Source organism: Puma concolor, chromosome D3 (assembly GCF_028749965.1).
Source record: "Puma concolor isolate L17-30 chromosome D3, mPumCon1.1.hap2, whole genome shotgun sequence".
Taxonomy (NCBI): Eukaryota; Metazoa; Chordata; class Mammalia; order Carnivora; family Felidae; genus Puma; species Puma concolor.
Genome location: NC_141678.1, coordinates 35,382,720 through 35,399,959, shown reverse-complemented (window position 1 = coordinate 35,399,959; position 17,240 = coordinate 35,382,720). Strand labels below are relative to the sequence as shown.

Sequence of the window (17,240 nt, the reverse complement as noted above, 5' to 3'; positions counted from 1 at the left end):
TAATTCTCCATATGCATATCTATAAATACTACTGTAGGAAACCATCTGTGTCTACACTAAACTAAACATGAGTTCACATTCTCTCAAACAATAATTCATTACCACATTCCATTCTTCTCCTTACTTGCCTTTCTGCAATCTCCCACTCCAGCAGTGAGAACCATGGCTCCTACCATTCACTCTGCATTTACTGAAGTGTTCATTTCCAGAATACATCATCAGTTGGCCCTTGAACAACACGCAGAGGCTAAGGGTGCTGACTCCATGCACAGTTGAAAATCCACACATCACTTTTAACTGCTTAAAAATGTAACAACTAATAGGGAGAACCGCGAGAGATCAGTTTTTACTGCAATGTGCAATTCTTATATAGATGGTTAGTGTGACACAGCATTTTAAGTGGATAGTTGCAGCATGAGCCCACTGTGGTAGCAACAGGATGTGGCTGTGAAATTATTACACTCGTAAAAGATATATGTGCTACAGTTAATTTTATGTAGGTATTAAATACTATATCTTTACATTTGTTTTCATTTTTCTTGACTGCAAATGGTAGTAAATGGTAAAATTTACTAGTATCTGCATATTTTATGCATATAGGAGATATCTAATACTATATATAGTGTGTGTGTATATATACATATATTTTTTTAAATCTGCATATAAGTGGACCTGCACAGTTCAAACCATGCACAGTTACTACCATTTATGGTAGTAAATGGTAAAATATATTAGTATCTACATATTTTATGCATACAGGAGACACTTAATGCTATATGTACTATATATATATATATATATATATATATATATATATATATATATATACACACTATATATCTATTGAAAACATCTTCATATAAGTGGACCTGCGCAGTTCAAACCCATGTTGTTCGAGGCTCAACTGTATGGTGGCTTCAGAATTGTTAACTTATACCACCAGGGACCACATATAATTCACCATGTTAACCATTTTAAAGTGTACAATTCAATAGTTTTAGGTGTATTCACATTGTTGTGCAACCATCACCATTATCTAACTCTAGAGCATTTTTAATTACCCAAAAAGAAACCATATACCAATTAAGCAGTCACTCCCTCTTTCCCTCTTTCCCTAGCCCCTTGCAGCCACTAAAGGAATCTTTTTATAAAGTGGTATTTATCTCCCCTCTAAGATATTCTGATTCAGTAGTTCTAAAGATAAAGCTAGGCATCTGTATCTTTAAAAAAAAAAAAAAAAAAAAGCATTCTGGTAGTCAGGCAAGTTTGAATTACCGGGTGGCATGAGCCTAAAAGAACAGCATATTTTGAGTAAATTGAAATGTTCTAGAAGCAGTAATGTGAATCAAAGAGCATCTCATCAAAGCTAAAAACAAATGCCAACACATTTGATTGTCTTTAATTTAAAAGTCATTTTAGGCAGGGTTGAAATGAGGGAAAGAAACCATTTTATAAAATGTCAGCTTGTTGCATCTGTGTTTAGATTTCAGTTAACTTTTAATCTGTGTAGTTTGTGTTCATCCATTACTAAGTTTTGGTTTCAGTACTTTGTTCTGTTTATTTTCTCTTGAGTGTTTTTTCCCCCTGACTTTTTTTTTTTTCTTTTTAATACTTCTGCTTATCTTACCCCACTTAGAGGAATGTTTCCCTTCTTCCTGCCACCCATACCTTGGTAAAAGTGTACTCTTTAAGGATGAAAACTAATTGCCAAGTAGGTAATGGAGCTGTAGTAGCAAAGTTAAGCATATCTGATAATTGGGAAAGATTTGCTGACAGACTTTGATACCCTCTGGTGTTTTATGAAACCGCTATGAAAGATTTTTAAGTCAGACTTCTAGTTGGAAGATACAGTTACTAGCAGAAAAAAAAAATGTTTAAACCATTGATTTCAAGGGTCCAGTGCTCACTGAATGCTAAAAAACTATGAATTGATCTCAAAGTACAGAGGTTTCTTTGATTCTTGAGTTCTTTGGTTTCTTTGGAGGAACACTTCTGGAGATTTTCTTTTTTTTTTTTTCATTTTATTTTATTTATTTTTTAAATATGAAATTTATTGTCACATTGGTTTCCATACAACACCCAGTGCTCATCCCAACCGTTGCCCTCCTCAATACCCATCACCCACCCCCCCCCCACCCCGCATCAACCCTCAGTTTGTTCTCAGTTTTTAAGAGTCTCTTATGTTTTGGCTCCCTCCCTCTCTAACCTTTTTTTTTTTTTTCCTTCCCCTCCCCCATGGTCTTCTGTTAAGTTTCTCAGGATCCACAGAAGAGTGAAAACATATGGTATCTGTCTTTCTCTGTATGGCTTATTTCACTTAGCATAACACTCTCCAGTTCCATCCACGTTGCTACAAAAGGCCAGATTTCAGTCTTTCTCATTGCCAAGTAGTATTCCATTATATATATAAACCACAATTTCTTTATCCATTCATCAGTTGATGGACATTTAGGCTCTTTCCATAATTTGGCTGTTGTTGAGAGTGCTGCTATAAACATTGGGGTACAAGTTCCCCTATGCATCAGCACTCCTGTATCCTTTGGGTAAATTCCTAGCAGCGCTATTGCTGGGTCATAGGGTAGATCTATTTTTAATTCTTTGAGGAACCTCCACACTGGTTTCCAGAGCAGCTGCACTCACACTTTATGTAATCTTTATGTCCATAGCATAACAACTTTACAAATTCTGTTATCTACTCCTGTCTCCAAAGTTCTCTTCTAGCCATCCTGCCAACTGGAGGTGTTTTTTCCTCTTGTCCCTTTCTTGCATATAGTCTACCAGAGTCTTGTCTTCTTGAATTTTTTCCTTAACCCTCCCTTCTGTTGTCATGTTGAATAGCTTTTCCCTACAGATTGGTCCCAAGGTTTATTTCCTTCTTGATTACTTTTTCAGAGCATTTTCTCCACAATGATTGGCCTCTTCCTATAAGCGATTTTGTATCCTGTGATAGGAAGATAAAGTTCTCCAAATTATTAGCCTTAGGATGAAGAGTAAGTCATAAAAAAGAGCAACTTACTAATATTTCCTGAAGAATCAGTTTTGTTATACTAAGACATCTGTCAAGCAAGACTTGGCATCACTGCAGTTACCTCCACTTTCAAGAAGGGTGTTATCCGTCTTAAATACAGAGAACAAACTGAAAGTTGCTGGAGGGGTCATTGGGTGGGGGGATAGACTAAATGGGTAATGGGCATTAAGCAGGGCACTTGTTGGGTGTTACATGTAAGTGATGAATCACTATATTCTCCTGAAACCATTATTACACTATATGTTAACTAGCTTGGATTTAAATTAAAAAAATAAAAAAAAGGAGAATGCTTATATGTATCACTGTTCTTGTCTGGAGTTAGCTGTGTTGTTTCAATCTGCTGTTCTTGTTATTAAATTATAACTTAGCATTAGTTTACTCACGTTGCTACTTATTAAATTAGTTACAGTTGCTTGGTTAAACTTTACATTTTGGGTAGTGATACTCATTTTTGTCAGCAAGTTTTGAAAATTTCCAATAACTGGATGTTTTAGATACGTATGCATGTGTCCCCCCCAAAATGAATTGTGCATTTTGTCCCCAAAAATGAGTTGGTCAGATTCCTTTTGCTAAAGCAAATGCACATATAACCCAAGAAAGTTTGCTTATAGAATACTTTTTCTACTAGGAAGAAGGATTAGGTAAGGTGGATGGATGGTAGGATCTTTTTTTATCACCTTACATATGTCAAGAGATTTAAAATACAATAGTTTTCTTCCAGTTATGTGATCCCTACTCCCACCCCAGCATCAAAAGCAGGTTTTAGAGATCCCAGTGAAGGAGGCTTTGAAAAATCCAGTTTGGAAAATACTGTTTAAAGTTCTACTTAAATGTAAAGGATTGTGTAAAACTTAGGTCATTTCCTACTTATAATCTAAAAGAATATAAACTGTGGTTTGCAAGCTTCCATTACGACTATTTTAAACTGAAAAATCTAGGGGCACTTGGGTGGCTCAGTCGGTTAAGCTTCTGACTCTTGATTTTGGTTTAGGTCATGATTCCAGGGTTGTGCTGCATGTGGAACCTACTTAAGGTTCTCCCTCTGCCCCTCTCCCCCATTCATGTGTACACATAGTTGCTCTCTTAAAAAAAAAAATCTACAGAGGGCAGTAACTGACGAAGCAATAAATATTCTATCTAGAATGGGAGAGAAAAATAAACTTCCAGAGAAGACATTGTTAAAGATGAGAAGAAACTAATAGTTGCTGCACATACTTCCCAGAAAAATGGAAACAGATCAAAGAAAAGAAAGCTATGGAGCATTTATGGCATAAGTAATAATCAGTAGAACAAAATACATATGATACCAGTGTTTGAATGCTCTTTAGGATCAATCTTGTAAGTTAAAATACTCTCACGAAGAGTTATCCTGTGAAAAAAGGAAATGACAGTTAAAATTTTTTAATGAGACTCTCAGGCTGCCTGATGTAGTGAATTTTTAAATGAAGATGGTACTTCACACATCTGCATGCATGCATGTTATGTATATATATGGTTTAATATGATCGAGAAATCTCCTGTCTTAAATAAACAGAGCGAATCATTTTCTAATGAGATTTTTTTTATAATATCAGTTCAAATACTACTTTAAGTTGGTTTTTTAACTTTCCTAATGATGAAGAACCACTGGGATACTTGTTAAAAGTACAAATTCCTGGCTCCATTTCAAACCTACTAAATCTGTATTTTGATAAGCACTCCAGGAGTTTTTTTGTTTTTTTTTTTTAATCATCAAGTAGGACTACATCAAACTAAAAGCCTTTTGCACAGCAAAGGTAGCAATGAAAAGGCAGCCTGTAGAATGGGAGAAAATACATGCAAGCCATACATCTGGTAAGGAAATAATATCCAAAATATATAAGGAACTCCTACAACTCAGTAGCAAACAAACTCAATTTAAAAATGGCCAAAGGACCTGAACGTTTTTCCAAAGAAGACCTATGAATGGCCAAGTATATGTAAAGGTGCTCAACATCACTAATCATTAGGGAACTGCACATCAAAGCCATGATGAGATCTCACCTCACACCTGTTAGGATGGCTGTTAACAAAAAAGCAAGAGATAGCAAGTATTGGTGACAGTATGGTGGAAAAGGTCCCTTGTACACTCTTGGGAATGTAAATTGGTGCAGCCACTATGGAAAACAGCATGGAGGTTCCTCAGAAAATTAAAAATAGAACTGCTGTCTGATCCAGCAATCCCACTTTTAGGTATATATCTAAAGGAAATGAAATCAGTGTCTCAAAGTGGTATCTGTAGTCCGATGTGTGTGTTGCAGCATTAGTCATGATAGCCAAGTATAGAATCAACCTTAGTGTCTGTTGATGGATAAATGGATAAAGAAGATGCAATCTTCATATTTACAATGGAATATTATTCAATCATTAAAAAAAGGAAATCCTCCCATTTGTGTCAACATGGATAAACTTAAAGGACATTATGCTAAGTGACATAAGCCAGACACGGATAAATATTGTATGATCTCACTTATATGTGTAATCTAAAAATGAACTCATGGAAACAGAGAGTAGAATGGTGGTTGTTAGGAGCTGAGGACTGGGGGAAATGGGGAGATGTATATAGCATGGTGACTAGTTCATAATACTGTATGCTTGAAATTTGCCAAGAATATAGATCTTAAGTGTTCTTACAACACACACACAGATAAAATTAGGTGTCATGATAGATGTTTTAATTAGCTTGGTTGTGGTAATCATTTCACAGTATATATATCAAATTACCACATTGTACACCTTAAATATAAATAGTTTTTGTCAGTTATATCTCAGTAAAGCCAGTGGGGGAAAGATAATGAGGTGTGATGAGAGTGCACATTCTTTCCTCCCTGTTGATCTTAGGAGACAGAGCATTCGAGTTCTGTTCTATTACTGGGAGTTGTTTGCCATTGATGAGTATGAAGTTTTATCAAATGCTTTTTCTGTATCTGTTGAGACTATCAGTTGGCTTTTATTCTGTTAATACAGTGAATTGCACAGATTGATTTTCACACATTAAGCTGACTTTGAATTACTAGGATAAATCCCAGTTGGTCATGATGGATTGTCCTTTTTATATATAGTTGGGTTTAATTTGCTAGTATTTTTATTGAGGATTTTTTTTGGCATATGATCATGAGATATTATATGGATCTGTAGTTTTCTTATAAAAGACTTACTCTGACTTTTGTACCAGGATATTGATGGCCTGCCTTATAAAATATGTTCCTCCTTCTTTCATCTTTCAGGAGAGGGTATGTAGAATTAGCATTATTTCTTCTTTACATGTTCTGTGAAATTCACCGCTGAAGCCACCTGGGCTTAGAGTCTTCTTTGTTTTTAAATATGAAATCAATTTCTTTAATAAATATTGAGCCACTGAGATTCCTTCCTTCAGTGAGCTGTGGTAGTTTGTGCCTTTCAAGAAATTTGTTTCACTTAATTTGTTGAATTTATTTGTGTAAAGTTGTTGATAATATTCCCTTATTACCCCTTCATGTGTTTGTAGGATCTGTAGGGATGCTCTCCTTTTATTGCTGATTTTGGTAGGTCTTCTCTCTTATATCTAATTTGTCTTACCAGAGATGGCAAATTTTTAAAATTTTTTTATGTATTTATTTATTTTTAAAGAACCAGTTTTCAGTCTTACTGATTCTTCTTTATTTTTAAATTTGGATATATTCCTGTTATCTTTCTATATTTGATTCTGGTTTAATTTCTTCATAATGTGAAAACAAAATTTATATGATTTTAATTACTTTAAATTTATTAATGTTTGTTTTTGACTCATGACATGGCCTATCTCAGTAAAATTCTGTGTGCCCTTGAAAAGAATGTATATTCTTTTGTTGGATACATTTTTATACAAATGTCAGTTAGATCCAGTTGATTTGAATTGATGGCGTTTTTCAGTTCTTTTATATATGCTTGTTGATTTTCTGTCTTACTGAGAGTAGTTGAAGCCTACAACTATAATTATGAATTTGTCTATTTCTCCTGTCAGTTTCATCAATTTTTGCTACCTGTAGTTTGAAGCTCTGTTGTAATTGCATATACATTTAGTGAGCTGATCCTTTTATCAGTGTGTAATAAGTAAAGTTCTTTGAGAACTGTTTTGTCTGATATTAATGTAGTTACTCCCAATGTTCCTTTGATTAGTGTTTGCATGGCATATCTTTTTCCATTCTTTTACTTTTTAACCTACCTATAGAATTACATATGAATGAATTTCTTGTTAATAGCTCATAGTATGGTCATTTTCCCCCTGTTTGATGGTCTGTTTTTTTCTTTTTCAGTTTTCCTATTTGTTTGTTTGTATCTTTATTTCCAGCATAGTTAACACATGCAGTGTTACAGTAGTTTCAGGCATACAATCTGACAGTTTTTTTAAATTGGTGTGTTTAGTCCATCTGCATTTCATATCATTATTGGTATGTTTGGATTAGGTCTATCATTGTTTTGTTTGTTCCTTCTGTTTTTCATTCTTCAGTTTTTCTTCTACTGCTTCTATTGGGTTATTTTTATATTTTAAAATATTCCATTTTAATTTACCTAGGGTGATTTTGATTATCCTGTGTATAATTGTATTGGTTGATCTGGCTTTACATTATATATTGAGGTCACAGAACCATGTATTAAATGCTTAATATTAGTTGATTGAAGTAATATTTTTAGAATCTAATTTTGGTTTTTATTCTGAAGTTTTCCAAATAAGGTGATTGAAAGATAACGTAAGCTTTTCCTAACATATAGTCTATTAATATATTATATTGCTGTGTATGGTTTTTTTAAAATATTTGTTTATTTTGAAGAGCAAGAAAGAAAGCAGGAGATGGGCAGAGAGTGAAAGAGACAATCCCAAGCAGACTCCATGCTGTCAGCGCAGAGCCCGACACAGGGCCTGATCCCATGAACTGTGAGATCATGACTTAAGCCAAAATAAAGAGTCAGATGCTTATTAACCAGCTGAGCCACTCAGGTGCCCCTCTATCTGAAATATTCTTAAAAAAATATTCATGACACTCCTTCGTTCACCAATAATGTGCTTTGCTTGATCTACAAAGTGCTTTATCTTTATAAATCTCACCTAGACTAATGCCTGGTGATACTATGTAGATCCATTTTGCTTTTGAGTCAGAATTCTTCTGATTATATATGACTCCTAATTTTAACTGTAAGCTTTACACAGGGCTAGTTTTGAGGACAGTGCTATGTTTAAGTGATTCTGTTTATATGCTATCAGTTGAAACAGTTGCATGACCCCAAGGTAAACTCTGCCTGGTGTGTAGTATCAAAAAAGTTTCCTTATTCAAGTTTATTTCCTCCTCTATAAAAGATCTGAAATATTTGAACTCTGGCAGTTTTTTTCTGTTGGAATGTAGTCTGATTTGGCTATGTTTGGATTAATTTAATCTAATTTTGATAATTTACAAGCTAACTCAGTTCATTTAGGTGACTTTGGGTTTTGTTTCTATTGAAATCAAATATTTTATTTTATTTATTTTTTATTTAAAAAAAAATTTTTTTTTTAATGTTTATTTATTTTTGAGACAGAGAGAGACAGAGCATGAACGGGGGAGGGTCAGAGAGAGAGGGAGACACAGAATCCGAAGCAGGCTCCAGGCTCCGAGCTGTCAGCACAGAGCCCGACGCGGGGCTCGAACTCACGGACCGCGAGATCATGACCTGAGCTGAAGTCGGACGCCTAACCGACTGAGCCACCCAGGCGCCCCGAAATCAAATATTTTAAATCACCAGTAGAACAATTCGAAGAACACAGAAGATCTTACTAATCCTCTGTTTAATAATTCACTTAGATGCTAGAATGTAGCTTTACTTAGACCTATAATATTCATCTATAGGAAATTTATAGCATGAAAACTAAAAATTACGCTGGTCTGTTCTGTTTATTGTTGTGGTCCAAGTCTTGCTTCTGTTGGCCAGCAACCTCAGTTTAGCTCAGTAGTATACAGTAGAGCTCTTTGTGATAATAGGAATGTATCTGTATTGTACAGTAGTTACTTTAATTTTAGTTAATTTAACTTTCAGCAGCCACATGTAGCTCGTAGGTCATCAGATGGCAGTACTGGTCTAGTCTCATGACTTCCCTTTTTTTTTTTTTTAATTTTTTCTAATCTTTATTTTTGAGAGACAGAGACAGAGTCAGAGTATGAGCAGGGGAGGGGCAGAGAGAGAGGGAGACACAGAATCCGAAGCAGGCTCTAGGCTCTGAGCTGTCAGCACAGAGCCTGATGCAGGGCTCGAACTCATGAACCGTGAGATCATGACCTGAGCCGGAGTCGAACGCTTAACCAACCGAGCCACTCAGGTGCCGTGACTTCCCTTTTTATATTTAAAACTCCCTGCTTGGAATTTTTTTGGGGGGGTCTAAAATGTAAGCTTAGGCTTCTATCAGGGTCCTTGACCTATTGCAAAGCAGGAGGCAGAAAACTGAACAAGTTAGAAAGAAAGTGATATATGACATAATTACAGTATGGTAGGAATTCAGTCAATGAATAGATTGATAAAGTGACTCTAGAGATGTCTGGGAGTTCTGTGAAGGAAAATAAACACTCCCAAGAATTTTAACTTGGAACGGTTTCATAAATATAATCTAAAATGGTAAAATTGCCAACCAGACCTATCCAATTCTTGGTTGGGTCTTCAGAAGTAAATTCCAGACCAATACTGAACTACCAGAGAATCTGTTAGAACTTTCTACCTTTAGAGACAGGCTGAAATGACAAACCCTTTGCCACTGCTTTCACTTCTGCTGCTTGTGGTTACCTGGAAAACTGGAGATTAGGTATTAGTCTAGAGAAGGTGGAAAAAAATATAAAAGTAGTTCTCTTTTCTTCTTTTCAGTGACAAATTGAATGGACTTAAACAAGAGAACTTTAGAAGCTCAAATTCTTAAATGAAACCTTACTTTAGGACTTACAAAGACAGAGAATAACAAGTTACATTAACTGTGGTGTATACTTTTAAGTAGGTTTTTACTGCAGATGTATACAAATAACCCTCCTATGTCCATTCTTTACAGATCCAGGATGAGAAGACTGACAAAAGAAGAAGCTAGCTGAACAGCTATAAGATGCCCAAATCTGGGTTCACAAAACCAGTTCAGAGTGAAAATTCTGACAGTGACAGCAATATGGTAGAAAAACCATATGGAAGAAAGGTATATGATTATCTTAAAGATGGGTTGACTCTTTTGGAACTGGGAAAAACTCCCCATTGGTAATTTTAGTAATTACCCATAAAATAAAAACAGTTGGATGCCAGTTAAATCCAAACCATTTATCTAATTCCTTTAAAATTAAATTGGATTCCTGGGATAAGATTGTTTTTCATTCCCTGAGATAACACATTTACTAATATGGCATATTTACTTATGAAATAATCATTGAGAGGGGGTGAAAAAAAAATCCAAGACATCACAGTCATTTGGCATTTCTTTCTCCACTTCCTGACCCCCAGTATCAAAACACATACACGGTAGCAGTTCCATTTTCCTTGTCTTTAGCCTTGGATAAATTTATATGACTTTTCTAGCCTCAGTGTATCTCTCTGTATTGGAAGACAAGACTGCTTTATAGAATTGCTGTGACAATGAAATGGCATCAGTATGGTGCCTAATGCAATGCTTGCTACATAATATATGCTCAGTAAATGTTAACAGTTTTTGTTGTTTATTGTTAGTGATTGGCAGCGACCTGTGATTGTCTTTTAACATCTATCCTTCTTCACTCCTATTTAATTTAGGCTCTCAGAACCTTCATTTAGACTTCTGCAATTGTCTCCTAACTGGTCTCACTGTTCTTAGTCTCTTCTGTAGTTAATTTTACACAGTATCTCTTTTTTTAAGCTTATTTATTAATTTTAAGAGAGAGCACGTGTGCACATGCATCAGTAGGAGTGGAGCAGAGAGAGAATCCCAAGCCGGCTCTGCACTGTATTGCAGAGCCTGATATGGGGCTTGATCTGACAAACCGTGAGATCATGACCTGAGCTGAAATCAAGAGTCGGATGCTTAAACCGACTGAGCTACCCAGGCGCCCCATTACACATTATTTTTTAATTTTTCTTTTTGGTGTTGTGTTTTGTTTTGTTTTTCCTTTTTATGTCTTTTCTTCCCCCTTAGTCTTTTTTGTTGTTGTTGAAGAACATCTGAAATGGTTCCAGTTTTTGGCAAACAAGAATAGAGCTGTGGTGAACATTGTATACAAACACTGTTTTTAATAGCTTTATTGAGGTGTAATTTATATACCCTAAATTTCACTCATTTAGTGTATGATCCAGTGATTTTTAGTAAATTTATAGAGTTGTTCAGCCATCATCACAATCCAGTTTACACCATTTACATCATTGCTAAAAGAGCCTCATGCCCATTGCATTCAGTCCCTATTCCCACACCAACCCCAGGCAACCCCAAATCTGCTTTCAAAATCAGGAATTTTAAGTTTCCAGACTTTGTTCTTTTCTAAAACCATTGTGACTTTTTAAGGTACTTTGCATTTCCATCTAAATTTTATGAAATTTTCTACAAAAAAGCCTGCTGGGATTTTTATAGGGATTTTATTGAGTAGATCCATTTGGATAGTATTGACATCCTAACAGTATGTCTTCCAGTTTATCACTAGAGAATATCTCTCTGTTTATTTAAACCTTCAGTTTCCATCAGCAATACTTTGTAGTTTTCAGTGTACAAATCTTGAGCTCTTCTTGCTAAATTATTAGTGTTTTATTCTTTGGGATGCTATTGTAGTTAATTTCATTTTGGATTTTTCATTGCTAGTATATATAAATATAAATGATTTGTATGTAGGGATTTTCTATTCCATGATCTTACTGAACTCATTTATTGGTTCTAAAAGTTTATGGATTCCTTAAGATTTTCTACATATGGAATCATGTCAACTCCATATGAAGATAATTTTACTTCTTTTCAAGTATGGGTACTTTGATTTTTTTTTCGTACCTGATTGCCCTGGCAATCTTTGCCTTTTGATTAAAGTGATTACTCCATTTACATTTAACATAATTATTTATAGGGTTAGACTTATATCTTCCGTTTTGTTCTGTGTTCTTATGTTTCATATTTTTTTTGTTTTTCTTCCTTCTGTGCTCCCTTTTTAAGTTTTTTTTAATATTTACTTTTGAGAGAGAAGGAGACAGAACTCAAGTGGGGGAGGGGCAGAGAGCAAGAGAGGGAGACACAGAATCCGAAGCAGGCTTTAGGCTCCAAGCTATCAGCACAGAGCCTGATGTGGGGCTCAAACCCACGAACCATGAGATCATAATCTCAGCGGAAGTTGGACACAACCAACTGAGCCACCCAGGCACCCCTAATTTTAAATATTTTTTAATATACTATTTAAATTTATTATTTTTTAAACTGTGTTTCTTAAATTGTAATCTTAAGATGTTGATCTGTCGTTTATACTGTGCATCTAAGTATTATAAATTAATAGTGACTTAATTCAGTAAAATATAGCAACTTAGTTCCTGTATAGCTCCATTTCCTCCACTTTTTTCGTGTATCTATGTATCTATACATGGATTCATCAACATTTGTTACCATTCCAATAACAGACTATTATAATTTTATACAATTTTATCTTTGAAAAAAATAAGAGGAGAAATACATATTCATACAATTCTTTTTTACCTATAAATTTGCCAGTTTGTCAGTCTTAATTTCTTCTTTTTATAGACTCAAGTTATTGTTTGGTTGTCATGTTCTTAACTAAGAATTTTAGCATTTACTGTAAGATCTTCAGCCATGATTCTTTAAGTCTTCATTGATCTAGGAATATCTTGATTCTCCATATTTTAGAAACAATATTGTTGAAATGTAATTCACATACCGTATTTAAAGTGTATATAATTCAGTAGTTTTTAGTATATTTACAGAGTTGTGCAGTCATCTCCACTATTGATTTTAGAACATTTTCATTCAAAAGAGAAACATTATGTGCCCATCAGTAATCATTTCTCATTCTGTCCCCAACTCCCACAGCCCTAGGCAGCCACCAGTCCTGTCTGTGTAGAATTGCCTATTCTGGATGTTTCATACAAATGGAATTATATAATATGTGGTTTTTGTTGACTGCTTGCTTTATTTTCAAAGGGCAGTGTTGTTGGATATAGATTTCTTGACTTTTTTTTCTTTTAGTAGATTGAATGTCACTCTACTACTTTCTTGCTTTAACTGTTTCTGATAAGAAGTCAGCTATTAATTGTTTTGTACCTTTGTCACAATGAATTTTTTTCACTGCTTCTCTCTCTTTGTCATGTGCTTAGGATTCTCCCTTGTGTTTATCCTTTTTGGAGTTTGTTGAGTTTCTTGGATCTGTAGATTTAAGGTTTTCATGAAACTTGTAATATTTAATTTACTGATTTTCTATATATATATGTGTGTGTGTGTGTATTTTTGCCATCTCACATCTGCTGTTGAACATATCTAATATATTTGTAGTTATTTTGCCTTTCATTTTTTTTTGTGAGCATGTGAGTGGGGGAGGGGGAGAGAGAGAGAACAAGACAGAGAATCTGAAGCAGGCTCCAGGCTCCGTGCTGTCAGCACAGAGCCCGAAGCAGGGTGTGAACTCCAAACCGAGAGATCATGACCTGAGCTGAAGTCGGGGACACTTAACTGACTGAGCCACCTAGGCGCCCTGTTACTTTGCTTTTCAAATCCATTATTTCCATTTGGCTCTTTCTGTGATTTTTCCTTACTGGTATTATTTGATAAGTCGTTATTGTCATACTTAAAATTTTTAAACATTGTTTTATTTCTTTCTTTATAATAACTTTCAAATCTAGTATATGGGCTTCCTCAGAGAAATTTCTCTTGAATACTTTTTTCCTTGCTTTTTTGTATGTCTTAATTTTTATTGAAAACTGGACAATTTAGGTCATATACTGTAGCAGTTCTACAGTTTTGGGTGCTCATTATTTCCCACCTGAACCTTGTGATTGTTGCTAAGTTGGTTTTTTGTTTGTTTGGTTTGTTTTTTGGGTTTTGTTTGTTTGTTTTTGAGTAAAATGTTAGAAGTTTGCAGTATTTGTCACAACCACTGGTATCCATTTTTTTTCTTTTTATATTTTAGTCTTGCTTCCACAGAGGTACCCCTGTGTCTGTATAAATTAGTCAGCAGCCATTGATTGGTCAGGAGTTGTACTCAAACATCATGAGCCAGTCAGATTTCCACCTTCTACAGGCACACTTGCCTGTGTTGGGGAGTGCATTCAATGTTAGGGCATTTTTGAAATCTGTCCTGGCATTTACTTTTTGTTGGGCTCACCTGGGTCTTGCTGTGCTTGTGTGCAGTCAACTAATGATATGTAGAGGATATGGACCCTCTCAGATTTCCTCTGCATGTACACATAATCTCCCTGTCAGTGAGAGATGCATGAAGAGCTTAGCCCTTCTCTGATCTTTCCCATTGATCTTCTCCTCTCAGCCAGGGATGTGTGTCAGTCTTATCTGGTACACCCTGTGGCTCTCTCATTTCTGTAATCTTCCTGTTAAATTTCTTGCTTATTCACCGGCTTGATGCTCTTCTGCAGCAGGATCACAACCTTAGGCTAATAAGATGTATGTTTTTTGCCCCCTCCAATCATTTCCTACCCTCTTTGCTATTTTTAGAAACAGTGCATCTGGATAGGCTTTTTACACCTTCTTTGCCAATTCGAGTTGACACACTCTGGCAGCAGAGATGCTGCTTTTCTTGCCAGCCCCACCCTGGTAGCACTTCATGCAAACTAAGCATCAGCCAGGGAATGTGAGAGCATTCCCCAGGCAAAAATGCCAAAGACACTCACTGTTCTTGTCCATAGTTCAGCAGTTTTTCTTGAGGGGAAAAAAAATGCTTCTCAATTTGTTGTTTGCTTTTTTTCAGTTTTGGGAGCCTTAAGGTGGTTGTTTTTGACAATTTTGTCTAGATTTATAGTTGTTTCTTGGGGAGGTAAGTTGCTAATACCTTTATTCCTCCATAGACGACTTTCCCCAAATGATATTTTAATTTGCCAAATGTGACAAATCATAAGCAAAGTATTTTTACTATTCCTTTTATTTAACAAATCTTACATTGGATTCCTATTGTGTTATATATTCTTTTATGACACTTGGAATAAAACAGTGAGTGGTTAAGCCATGATTTAAGTCTTCATGAAGACTCTAAACTCGAACACTCTTCCTGTTTGTCTGAATGTTTTGCTCTCAGGAGCCCTTCAATGTAACTAAAGATCCCAAAGAGCTTTTTTATATGTGGGTATATCTGTTGATATTTACAATATCAGAAATTGAAACTGAGAAAAACTTTAGATTTTTTTTAACTGGTTTAAAAAATACATATGTGTATGTTTACCCACATAGTATATTTTTATGGAAAATAACTATGTTCCAAGACAAAAACTATTAGAAGAGTGTCATTGGTTTTGCACGTATCTTTAGTGTGTGACTTAACAGAAGACCACCAAATTCTCATCTGCATCTACATGCAGTGTATTTGGATATCACTTGTCATGTAGTGTCTAGAGAGCTGCAGTATATATTCTTGAGAGTATGAGAAAGGTGCAGGTGGCACCTTAGTGTTACTGTGAGCATATTTCTGGCCTTGCAGATCTTCTGAGATGGTCTCAGATACCATAATTTAAGAATTTCTTTACCACTGTAAGAAGCACATTAATGAGAGTATTGAGTGTATAATGATGGGACAAAAAGGAGAGAAACAAACAATTCTAGAGGGGTCAATAATGGTGTCACAGTAGAAAAGTTACTTAGTCTGGATTCTCAAGGATGACTAAGTATTTGGCCAGCAGGAAAGTAGGAACAGAGGACAGTCCAAGATGTAAAAAAGACCTAAATCTGTTACAGTAATAGATACATATAAAGTTAGGATGTGGCCTGTGGAGGATGGAGGGTGGGAAGTAAGCATTAGACAGCGGCCAGTTCATTATGGCCTGATGTGTTGCTAAGGAACTTGGAATTTATCCTGTAGCCATTGGGCCAAAAGGGTCATAGTAGAGACCAGTTAGAGTGTTTTTTAAAAAATCCAAGCAAAAGGCAGTGTGGGCAGTGGCTATGGGGATGGAAAGAGTTTGGCAGACATAAAAGATGTTGAATGAATTAAACTTGTGTATGTAGAAAAAGTAATCTGGATCCACCCTGAGTTTGATTGAACTATTCCTTGAGAAGGAATTTAGGAAAAAGAAGAATTGTTGTTTTCAGAAGAATGTTTGGTTTGTACTTGTTGAGTTGGCCATCAGAACATCCAACAAGAAGTATTGGTAGGCAGTTAGATAGATCAAAGTCCAGAACTCAAAACATCTCATTGGAAATGAGGATTCGTTGAAAAGGTTAACCTTATCATTATGGAGATAGAACCCAAAGAGAGTAGAGCAAGAAGGAAGGAGAATATGCCTAGGGAAATTCAAATACTTTCAGAATCATCGAGAGATGGGAAACAAGGACAGAGAGAACCAGGAGAGATTAAACAGAGAAGAGTAGCTAAGGGGGTCTATATGCCAAGTGCCACAGAGATGAACAGGAAGAATGAGGCCACTGGATTTTGTCAGCTGGGATACCTTAAAATGTCTTTGTGTGGTAAAAGTAATTTCAGTAGAATTGTAGGGACGGAATACAGTGCTAGATTTGAGGAGAGAATTAGAACTTTCATTTCTAAATGTTTGAATATAGTGAAGGTTGCATTTGTGAAATTATATTTGGGCTGCTTGATGTCAGCTTGTTAAAACTTCTTTCTTCCTGGATACTTTGTATGTATCTTTTGAAAGCTGCCAGTAAATATACAGTAGTGGCAGAGCATTGGCCTTATAAAAATGTAGAAACAACAGCAAAAAGCAGACATTTTTCACTAACATTTCTATTAAAAACATTGTTTTGGTAAGTTAAGAATACTTATTAATCATTAGATTTATACAGGGGAGTCTGGGTGGTTCATTCGGTTAAGTGTCTGACTCTTGATTTCAGCTCAGGTCATGATCTCACATTCATGGGTTTGAGCCCCACATTGGGCTCTGTGCTGATAGCTCCAAGCTTGCTTGGGATTCTCTCTCTCTCTCCCTCTCTTTCTGCCCCTTGTGCACTCTCTCAAAGCTAGATAAACATTTTTAAAAAATCATTAGTGGGGCGCCTGGGTGGCGCAGTCGGTTAAGCGTCCGACTTCAGCCAGGTCACGATCTCGCGGTC

The 17,240-nt window shown here is 35.6% G+C and overlaps 1 protein-coding gene across 3 annotated transcripts in view; it reads left to right on the top strand.

Moving 5' to 3' along the window:
* ANKRD12 (ankyrin repeat domain 12) overlaps nt 1–17,240 on the top strand; it is a 129,017-nt gene that overhangs the window by 25,168 nt on the left and 86,609 nt on the right. For all 3 annotated transcript variants that reach the window (XM_086682461.1, XM_086682459.1, XM_086682460.1), the window contains exon 2: nt 10,068–10,205. In XM_086682461.1, the coding sequence (XP_086538587.1) occupies nt 10,119–10,205 (87 nt within the window). In that variant the 5' untranslated portion in view covers nt 10,068–10,118. The remainder of the gene's footprint in view (nt 1–10,067; nt 10,206–17,240) is intronic.